This window comes from Eretmochelys imbricata, chromosome 1, assembly GCF_965152235.1.
Source record: "Eretmochelys imbricata isolate rEreImb1 chromosome 1, rEreImb1.hap1, whole genome shotgun sequence".
NCBI classification, from domain to species: Eukaryota; Metazoa; Chordata; order Testudines; family Cheloniidae; genus Eretmochelys; species Eretmochelys imbricata.
In genome coordinates, this window is record NC_135572.1 from 256188323 (window position 1) to 256199314 (window position 10992).

At 46.2% G+C, this 10992-nt stretch overlaps 1 protein-coding gene across 1 annotated transcript; it reads right to left on the reverse strand.

Annotated features, from left to right (window-relative positions):
* Nucleotides 1-833: 833 nt before the first annotated feature.
* Nucleotides 834-10679, reverse strand: ADCK2 (aarF domain containing kinase 2). Its single transcript, XM_077828142.1, has 8 exons — nucleotides 9376-10679; nucleotides 8423-8569; nucleotides 7257-7385; nucleotides 6377-6472; nucleotides 5242-5493; nucleotides 4011-4139; nucleotides 3301-3354; nucleotides 834-2355 (listed from the first exon to the last, which is right to left on the reverse strand). Exons 1-8 carry the CDS (start codon nucleotides 10345-10347, stop codon nucleotides 2212-2214), a joined length of 1923 nt encoding a protein of 640 aa, XP_077684268.1. The 5' UTR covers nucleotides 10348-10679; the 3' UTR covers nucleotides 834-2211.
* Nucleotides 10680-10992: the final 313 nt, after the last annotated feature.

Consider the following 10992-nt stretch of genomic DNA (forward strand, 5'->3'; position numbering starts at 1 on the left):
AATGTTTCTGTGATTGCATTTTAATTATGGAACCAACTTTTTCTTTAAAACAAATAATCTCCTTTATTGTTTATAACCCAAACTTCTACAGCATTAGGCTAGCACATGAGAACCTGAGAGTGAAAAAACCGACTAGTCCATTTTGTCTAAAATGATTTAAGAACACAGAGGAACCCTGCTCCTGACTGGGATCTCAGGGCAGTACAAATAGAAATGATATTGATAACATAGTACAGTGAAAAGTATGTTTGATTTTTTTCAGATTTTAATAGCCAGAACTTTTGAATCACTTGTGTGGGTGGCACCAGGCCTCTGTGCTCACACTGAGTACCAAGGCATCACCACTCATGCCAGATGGCTCAGAAAAGTAACAATGTAGTGAATATTGTTGTTCCTTCAAAATAATCAGATTACTCACTCCTAGTATAATGATGATTTAGTTAATGTAGTTAGTTACTTTAACAACTTTGATGTATAGGGGGAAAGAATGAAGAAGAAAAAAACCCCCAAACATTTCAATATAAAAATGGACTCACGGGCCTCTGAAACTATATTTATAACAAGCTGTCTGATCTTGTCCTTAGTTGCAGTTGTTCAGCAAGTTAGATCTTATAAAAATCAGCAGCTTCTCACAGGTGGATATTCAGAAGTTATTTTACTCAGACATTCATAAGCAACAGAGTTTTTGTAAAATCATGTTTCCTATAAAGGTACTTACACTAGCAACGACTCAAAAATGTGTCAGCCAAGAGGAGATTGATAAATGGTGCGTTTTAAATTACATCCTTCCCCAGAGTGCTTCCTCTTTCAAGAAAACAGTAACAAAAACAAAATCCATTTTGTAACATTTAATCTGTGGAAAGGCTTATGGGTAACATTCCAATGCCATTAGGAAGGGTAGTGTTTAAAGACAAATGAATGCTGTCAATATAGGAAGGTGGAACCAGGTCTCCATTGCCTGTTCAAATAGTCTTAACAGCAGTCTTCTCTGCACTCTCATGTCACTGCTATTCACACTAACCAGCACAGGATCTGATCCTGCATCCACTAAAGTTAATGGCAGGCTTGAGCCCCTGCTCCTCAGACTTCAGCAAACATTTCTGCTCCTTGCACGCTAAGATCCATCTTTAATTTGCTGGTGCTGGAGGAAAACCATGCTGAGCTTGTACAGTGTCAAACCCTACACTAAATAGGATGCAATCTTCTTCCAGCAACAGAATACATGGAGATCACCAGCTCCCCAGAGTAAGAGATGCTTAGCAACTATTTAAAAAATATGTATAGCTTCTATTTCTTCAAAGCCTGAAAATAATATTTCCCCCTCCCCTCCCTATTTGACTATGACTGATCCCCTCCCCTGGGATTGAAATGACACTAAAATGGATCTGGCTCTTTAAAGCCCAATCCAACTATAGCTTTTAGGAGCTAGCCTACAGGGGGAACTCACACATGGTTTTGTTCCACAAGAGAGATGTTTTTTCTTTTTTTTTTTTAAATTTTAAACTCCTGATCACAGCGGTGAGATCTAAACATTTTTAAAAGATGTTTCAAACCCAGACTACTTCCCCCCATTAGATTATAGCAATCTCGGGAACCTAGATGACTTGACAGTGTCACTTGAGTCAGGCTGAAGGACTACCCAACATCCTGTCACACCCAACTAACAAAGAATACCAGATCGTATGAACGTGTAAAATTCTAAAAGGCCCATAAGGCTGAAAGTGAAGTTCTCTCGAAGGGAGTCCGAACCCACCATTTCAAGCTGCAAAATGTCTGATGTTTACAGTTGCATTTCCAAGGCTTTTCTATCTATCCACTTGTATGACACCTTCTCATTGCAGTTTCAGCCTTTCAGCAAAGTAGGACTAATCAATAAGGAGGCCTGATTCCTAACAAGTCTCACCAAGCCATAGCTCAACATCAATATTTGTTACTCAAACTTGGATACAAATTAAAGGGCTTTATTGTCGTAGAACAGCATTCTCTCATAGGCAGGATGGGAGACCATGAAGTCAGCTGGAAAGGTCTTTGGCACCTGGATGCTGCCTGGGTGGTGATGGCTGATACCCAGTTTAATGGGGAATAGCCCACTGCTTCTCAGAGGTGAGGGCCTGTCCCCAGCTTCAGGCTGTTTCCCCATCGGCTGCCAAGGAGCACAGACAGTCCTTGCCAAAGAGCCCAGCAATGCAAGACAAATGTCTGTGGCTGCTGCTACTCTAGGAGAGAAGCGGCGGTTCTGATGAGAAGTGGTTTAGCTGCCTCCAAGATGTCCAATTCGGGGTCCAGCGAACGGGCAAGCCCTTCCAAAACCATGATGGCAAAGACAACTGAGGCAAAGTTACTCTCCAGCTTCACCTGAAAGCACAAGTGCAAAGGTTATAATGGACTTGGGTGCCTTTGTGCTTTCCAAGCCCCTTTCGCTGAGGTGCCAGCCTGCGGTGGGTGTGGGCTGGGAGGGCGTCTATGTGCGTAGGCAGCTGGACTGCGACACAGAAGCTCACTCATTTCCCTTCAGTTTCAAATCAGCCTCGCTGCAATTCAGCAGAACTGAGGAGGGGAAGCTGATCACGTCAAAAGGAGACGTCCTAAGTCAGCCCAGTAGACAGTACTCTGCACTTCCATATAGGAGAGGATTTTTCCCTCTATGGAGGAGCAGGAGTTAGGAGTGCTGCCCAGTGCCAACTCGGCTGTAGGAGCTTCCATGGACCTGGCAAGTACACACGCATGAAAAGGGGCAATATGCACCCTCTCTCCACACTGTCATGGAGGGAGCCCCATGGAGCATGCTCCCTAGTTCACAGAAGCATTGTCATAGCTCAGCTGAATTCAATTAAACAAAAGTGATTTTTTTCCGCTTTAAAGTAAGCACCAGTACCTCCTGAGTAACCCCCTCACAAACCAGCGTGTAGAGCCCAGTGCACCTACGCAACCCTACAATAAATAAGCAATGCATGCAGGGAAAAAAGCAAATTGCTTTCATTTTACTTGTAACAGTAAGGAAAAAATAAATGGAGACACCAACACTGTCCTTTTAAGGTCTGACGTCAGTTCTGAAATGCAGGTTCTTGAGGGCCAGATCCAAAGCCCCTTGAAATAGATGGAAAAACCCTCACTGGCCTCAAAGACTTTAAGGCACTCGTTTCCAAGCATCGCAGGCAATACGGCATGCACGATCCCCCCGCACATTTCAGACACTCTCCCTCACCTATGCAATCCCAATGGTTCCCCCCTGCCCATCTTTCAGATGGCAAAGCCTGGCACAACTTTTAAAGAGAATGAAATGAACACCAAGAACCTCACCTTGTGCGTCATCAGTAACTTAAAGACACTGGAGAGCAGATTCGCCACTTGAAGCTGGGACGTAAAGATACAAAGAAAAAGTTAACTCTGCTGAACAGGAGACCATGAACACTACTACCAGCAGGAACGGGAGGGATTTACCAGAGTAAGCTATTGGCATATTGTATGATCCGTGTAAAGTCGAAGAATATTAAGTGTCAGATTTTATTATTAGAGATATTGCTCAGACAACAATATTTGCTATGCTCCATTGACAGCCTTATCCATCAGGTAAATATTCAGAGGGCATTAGCTGAGACTCCACCAATATCTATGGCTCTCTCAACCCTCCAGCCCAGGAAGGAGGTAAGAGGGTTGAGGAGACACAACAATCGGTCCCTGCTTTGCTCTGCAGCCTCACTGGTGGAGCACTACTATTGGTTTCAAAGGGAGTCCCAGCAGGATTTAGCCAGAAGGATACAGGCTACAACTCCTTGGATTAAAAACAGTCAACACTATTTTGAGTTAGAAGGAAATAAAAAAGAGTTAGGGGCCTTGATGGAGTTCTTCTCCAGCTGTGAGAATAAAGAATCGTAAAGAATTGGTAACACTGACAAGAGAGATGGCTGATGTGTAAGCATCTGGTCTTTCAATCTGGGCCCATTTAACAGCCCGGGTGTACTCAATAAGAGATAGTGTCCTGGGCTGGGTACCATATTTAGTCTGCTCACCTTTCCCAGTGCTACAGTGTTCGTCCTGGCCTTGGTCACTAGCTCTGCCATTTCAACTTTGAATCTCTCGATGTCCTTGCACTGGTTAGCTCTGGCGTGATGAAGGATCAATTCTGCCACTCTCTCCCCCTGTGAAACAAATAGGAAGAGATGTATCTATAAGAATCCCACACCATGGTAACACCACCAGATCTGTAATGCAGCTGTGCACAGTACCCTCACTCTCAGGCTTCCAGTGGCACCTATAGTAATTAAATTTCTTTTTGACCAGAGGGGGCGCTCTCAGGGGCCAGCCTACCCTCCTCAGGAGTTTGAGGGCAGACAGAGACTGACAGAGAGAGGGGAAGTGGTTCTGGGGGGACAGTCAGTATGTGGGAAGACCTAAAGCCCCTGTTCCTTTTAGGGCCAGAGACTAGAAGCCTTCTAGTGTTGGGCAGCGCAGAACTCCCTGCTCTCTCAGCCAATCAGGACAAGTTCTGGGAAGGAGGGCTGCATACAATATGCCTCTTCCCTCATAATAGGGGAGACAGTGGTAAGAAGAGCACTGATAGCTAACTGCTCCCATGTCAGGGTGACTGAAACAAAACCCTCTGCCTCCAAAAATGGAGGGAACACTGGGAATCCCCACCCCAGCAGAGATGCCTGGCGAGAAAGGGACATTTTGGTGTGAAGGGTTTTTCAAGTTTTGTTTATTTGAGAGGCTTCCAAGCCCATGTGGGTGGAACTAATTTAGAGGGCCACCTGGGAGATGCTAGCTCAGGGATGCAGCCTACTACACATACCCTGGGGGCTGGCCGGCCCATGGAAACAGTGACAGGACCTCGTGTAAAAGCCATTCATCTGTAGGCCGAGCTAGTTCAAAGCCAGCTTGTGTTTCTAGTGACTGGAAGTAGTTTCACTTCAGTGGCTGTGTGAGATGAGTCTGGTCTCAGAACAGTTCCTGACAGACAACTATTTACTGCATGCTGGCAGTCTCAGACAAGAGGCCAAGGACTGAATGGGTGTGAAGATAAAACTACATCCTCTTGCAGTGAGGTGGACCCTCCAGCTCAAGAATGAAATGCAGCAAGAGGGTTGTGGAAGTGCTGATGTGTGGGTTGTACCTGTTCTGGCACTCGCTTGGGGAACGGTTGTATAATGTACTGCTGACAACTGAAATGACTGAAGAATTCCAGATGTCTCCCTTCCCCCAAATCCAGAGCCGTCAGCACCCATCTGGAGCAGGCCTCACCTGTCCCTGTACCACAGCCGTGAAGACTGCCTTGAAGTTCTGAAGGTCAGCTCCCTGCAGCTCTGCCACAATCCCTGCATCCAGCAGCATCAGACGGAGCGGGCAGGGGGACAGCTGCACTTCCACGATCAGCGTGTCACACATGTCCACAATGGCGGTCTGATTCTTGTGGCCAGCGCTGAAATGCGTGGTGCCCTGGACCAAGATGTTCCCAGGGTGCAGGTCAGCGTGGACAAAATTATCAACGAACACCTGGAGGGGGTGATATTTATAATAAAAAGGACAAAGGTAACTGGAGTAAAATCTTCCACGGTGTGAGACCTGCATCCAAAACCTGAGTAGATGGTAAATGGCATTAGTGGGGTGGTTTCAGTCCTGTCGCCCCATGATCTCTTTGCCACATCACAAAACCAATACACACGGACACAGTTAGTAGCTTCTGCTCAGGAGTAGCCCAATGCTGAAACAGCAGGAGATGCTGTAGGCAAAAATCAGGGTGCATCGGCAAAGCTGCATGTAGCGAAAATGAAGATTTGCTATGAGTCCAAGATAGTTCTGGGGAATCACAGATCAGGAACAGCATTAGTGTCTGAAAATAAGCCATAACTGGACAGAACTCTGGCTTCTCATTGCCAGTACCCATTCAGAATCCAGCATTCACTCTGGCCATGACTGAGTAACTGAATAGTTATAGGTTGCAAAGCCCGCGCTGGGCTAACCACCTTCAACTCAACAGAAAAATGAGGGTAAGTTGCATTGCTCACAAGAGCTGGCCAGATTTATTTTCTTTGTTCCATGCTCAGTATTATATTTCACCTACCTGTAAATTGGTAGCAGCAGATGCTTTGACAAATGGAATTAGAAGGTTAGCTTGTTTCCCTGGGGCTTTTATAAGTCCTGTAGCCTCCGCCGAGATGATACTTAAAACTTACATTGTGCTTTACGTCTCCAAAGCTATGTGTTTAATATTAAATTAAATGCAGTTCTATGGCTTCCCCAAGCAATACACCTGCGTGTGTGTGTGTGTGTGTGTGTATATATACACACACACGTATTAGGCTAATTGAATTATTTTAACAACGGGAAGGCATCCTCCTCTTCAGTTCAACTCTAACAACACAGCCCAGACTCTTACCATCTTTAGGAGCATGTCTATGCCCATCTTGGCTAGTCTCTTCTTCAGCTCCGAGGAAATGTCCATGTGCAGATACTGGGATATGGGCTGACTCTCCTTAAACAAAGACAGAATGGGAGTCAGACAGATCCTATAGATCCCTATGTCTTACTCCCCCACCACCCGCATTCCAGGGTCATGGTCTCTCCTGTCCTTGGCAGGACAATGAAGATGCCGCAAAGGGGGCTAGGTTAATACAGGCTGAATTTGCTGTGGCTGATTAAGCCAGAGAAGCAAAGGTTTGGGACTGGGAGGTGATTGGCTAAGTGGGTGTGAAACAGGCTATGAGGGATTTTGGGGGTAAGAGATACTAAAGAAAATATATAGGTAGAATTGACACACAGAGTGGAGCTGAAAGAACAGCTTTGGGAGCGGATTCAAAGCTGGCCCACGATGAAGATGAACCAACAAACCCAACTATATCCCTTTATTGGACCAGATCAGGTTAGATTCTCGAACTATTCACCCAACCGTAACACAGAAAAGGAGAACTGGAGTGTTTTACGGGCAGAAAACACAAACAGAAACACAAGATTGCTAGAGAACAGTTCTGGTTTCCTTTTAGCACCCAGGGTCTTGTGCCCTTTCCTACACAGAGTTGAGACTACATTTCTCACCCTTATTTCAGGGAAAGTGACCTTGAAAAGAAGAGCGAGAAAGGAAAGAGTGAAGGAAGGACCCAGACACATTTTAGCCAATAGCAGAGAGACGCACTCTCCTACCACTCATCTTTCCCTCCCTAGGCCACCTCTAGGAAAGGGCTTTGTGTTGAGGTTAAGATCAACCATTGAGTGTAAACCTCTAGCACCCCCATTCTTCTCATGGCCGCTGTAGCTCTTACCTCAAATGTTTCCACCAGGATATTTCTCGTTACAAAGGGGTGAAGTGGAGTTGGGAACTTAACAAAATCCACATCCAGGAAATTTTTCTGGAAGCACTCTAGGTTTCTGGCTTCATAGCGTAGGTCAAGCTAGAGGGATGAAGAGAAAGGGGAGACTGAGTGGTACAGGGGTGCAGAACTAGGAGGACAGGAAGCCTGGAGGATCCTGCCTGAGCTACCACCACACTGCCTCACATTCAATCCCAACGGTGCTCAGCCAACTCCACCAGAAAACTGGTTAAAAAGCAAGAACCTCAATGGAAAAAAAAAAAAAAAAAGAGATGGTGTTTCTTAGCAAAGCTTTCCTAGTGGAAATATTACAAAATGAGGCACCCCAGGGGTAGGCATCTTAGAACTACTTCAATTAGATAGAAAAAAGTGACAAATATTCCTATTTATGATCTGTATTACAGTCGTGCAGGGTCACAACCAAGATGGGGACCCATTGCGTTAGGTGCTGTACATACACATAAGTGACATTCCTTGCCCCAGAAAGAGTGTACAATCTAACTAGACCTGCCAAAGGGCAGGAGAAAGGAAGTGTTATCCTCATGTTACAGACAGAGAACTCAGGAAGGAAGAAATTAGAAGTGTCTTGCCCAAGGTCACCCAGGCAGTCTGCAGCAGAGTCCAGAACCGAATCAGGATTCCGGAGTTCCAATCCAGTGCCTTAAGCACAAGACCATGCTTCCTCTCTAAGTCACACTCCTTCATACCCCCAAAATATATTTCTTAGCTCTCAGTGGCTGTTTGAGGAAGCAGAAGGGTGACCGCCCCTCCATAATTTGGAAATGATGACTATCCTGTGAGTATTATTATCCCCCTAAAAGAGAAATGAAAGGAAACGAGGGCAGGCTTCTCAGATACTGATCCTGTCCTGACTCTTCTCACAGTTTGTACCCTAGGCAAAAGGCCTGGCTGCCTGACCAAGGAGGTACTAAACACCCTGGGGCTGAAGACATCCCTGGTGTAATTACTGATGTCACTACTGTGCACCAGAATGCAGTGATGCTGCACAAGATGCCAGATTCTCTTCTTAATTTCTGGTAATAATGGGTAGGTGGATGTATGACAAAGGGAGGAAGCAACCATGCTTCAGTATATGCAGAGTATGGAATTATGCCCACCTGTTGAGTCATGAGCTTCTCAAACTCCTCCACTATTTCAGTCAGACTTAGCCACTTGAGCCCCGGGAAAAGCCCAATGATCTTGCTCCCCATCTTCATCAGAAGCAGATCTATCTGGACCTGGTGGACTAGTCCAGGATGCAGGACCTGCGCGAGAAACAACAGTAGGCAGATCATCTCCCATGGGCATGATGCCGACACTGTAGGGAAGCCAGTCCATTCAGTTTAGTAAGCTAAGTAAGTAAGTAAGCTCCTGAATAGTCACAAGCCAGGCTGTAATGGAAATACCCTTTCGACTAAAAAGGGGCTGCTGTTAGCTCTGTCAACAATGCACATTTCCCAGGGATCCATGCTTCAAAATGTGACTCAAGGAACTCTTTATAATACTTTTTAAACTACTCACATTTATTCAGTTTAGAGCCTACAATGTCACCAAAACTAATTTACAACTGCTTTCCCCATCCTCCCTTCATCTGCAGCATACTATCTATTGGTATTCGGGGGTGGGGGGGCCTGAACAGAGTATTTATTTCATGGTTAAAAAGAAGCAGAGAAGAGCTGGAGAATTTACTTAAGACCAAAAGTGAAGTCTAGCTCAGTACACAGTTTTAAAATAAATGGGGCCTTAATGGTCATGTCTAGTGCCCACATGGCAGTCAACAGGGCATGACTGGAGTGTCTGTATTTTGGAGAGTCCCAGACATGCAACAGCAAGGGCTGTTGAGGATCAGGTTTGCGGATCATTAGTAGCATTTTGTGACAAGCAGTACCACAGGCTCCAAATGAAGAATACTGGGAAAAAACTGCAGGGGCAGAAAGGTTAAGCAGCACCCCTCCTGCACTGCATTTAGTCCTCGCCACATCTATTAATTTTTCATGAGAACTAAACTCTCCATCAGATTCACTCAGCAATCTCTAATTCCAGTCATCCGCCAACAATCTATATTACTTACTTTAATGGCTACAGGAATAAGATGGTCCATCTCATCTAAACCGTCAACAGATGATGTGTTTGTAGTTAGCTGAGATCCAGACATCTGCTTCTCAGAGGCAGCATTTCTATTAATACCTTCATTGGAACGTTCTTCCTGAAGTGACTGGTCTGCACTGCCGTCTTCCAAAATCTCTCCAGCCTTCCATTTCCAGGGCCACCTGAAGAGGCCCTTAAGACCAGACACCTCCCAGGCTTCAAAAGCAGATTCTGTTTCAGAGTTCTTCACTCGTTCCTCGAACTGGGGGTCCTCAATAGTAGTGGCATCAGCATAAGCTTTATATACCTGGGCAACACAACCCGAGCCAATGGGTTCCTTGCTTTTAAACTTGAGGATTCTTTTCCAGTCTTCCCCAAATGCTCTCCTGAGGAAGTGTTTGGTACAACCCCAGGGATGAGGGGTCACCTTGACATGAAGCTTGGAAAACTTAATACAGAACTCTTCAGAGAAGAGATCTCTCCTGGTGCACGCCCACTGGCCCAGCTTGATATAAGTGGGACCCGAGGACTCCGTGGCCTTGAGCAGAAGATGGAGCCAGAGGGCTGAAAAACCTGAAGACAGGTAGGTCAAGGGATAAAGCAGAAGCAAAGGGCCAAACTTCAACAAGAGAACACAAGCCCGGAGTCCCAGGCGAAGGGCAAAGCCAAGATGCCAGAAGAATCCAGCTGAAGGTTGTTTATTTTTGGCAGGTTCAGGGAATAAGGATGCACATTGGTTTGATACTTCCTGGCATCTCACAACAGACACCTTCGTGATCCCCCAGCACACTAAGGTGATCTTAGCCAAGGCTTGAGTTTTGATCAAGCTGTGTTTATCACTAGATGGGGAGTTGCCAAATTTATTACCCCATCTTATCCAAACCAGGTTTTTCCTTACATTGAGGGGCCTTAAACTGAAAAGGTAAATCCTAGCAGCGCAGCCCCAGGCAATCATAATCCTGGAGGTCAAAAATGACAGAGAAAGTTGTGTATCTATTGGCGGACAGTTCAGCCCAAATGGAGAACAACAGCAGCCAAATCAAACATTTGTCATTTTTTGTTTTGCTTCCGTGTTGGTGAAAAACGGGAGAAAAAAAAAAAAAAGCACTTGAGGTGATGCTCAAAAACTGGATTTACAAGGCTTGGTTTTGTTTGTTACACCAAAGTGCAAAAAGAAAAAAAACACATCCGCGAGTCTGTACCTGTCAGCACCAGCATCTGCTGTTAGGAGATCAAAGGCTGGGGTTTGGGCTGACTTGCTCCCCCCCATGGGTGAGAAGAGTTCTCCCCCCCGCGAGAATCAGGTCAACAGTCTCTGTTCTTACGTCACAGCGCAACCTCCTCCAGGCCCGGCCCGGCAGCAGCGGCAGAGGGCCACGGCCAGGCTCTGCTGGACGCGAGCCTCTGCATCCCCGTCGCAGCCAACCCGCTCGCCCCTTCACCTTCCCTGTCTCGCTGGTTTCCCCGCCGCCCCAGCGTCCGGTTCATTCAGACCCAGCGTCCCGCCGGGGAGCGGAGGGGCAAAGCTGGGGGCTGAACAGCGGCGCTTCCCCGCCGCGGAGCCAAAGCACGCGGGGGCTGGCGGGCGCGGCAGAGCCCC

Excerpts from the sequence above, each read along its gene's own strand:
- ADCK2 (XM_077828142.1), bottom strand. The coding sequence starts at position 10,347 with ATGATTGCCTGGGGCTGCGCTGCTAGGATTTACCTTTTCAGTTTAAGG. Across the intron at positions 7,386-8,422 it reads AGAAGCTCATGACTCAACAG|CTTGACCTACGCTATGAAGC; the intron begins GTGGGCATAATT and ends TCATCCCTCTAG. Across the intron at positions 6,473-7,256 it reads TCCTGGTGGAAACATTTGAG|GAGAGTCAGCCCATATCCCA; the intron begins GTAAGAGCTACA and ends TCTTTGTTTAAG.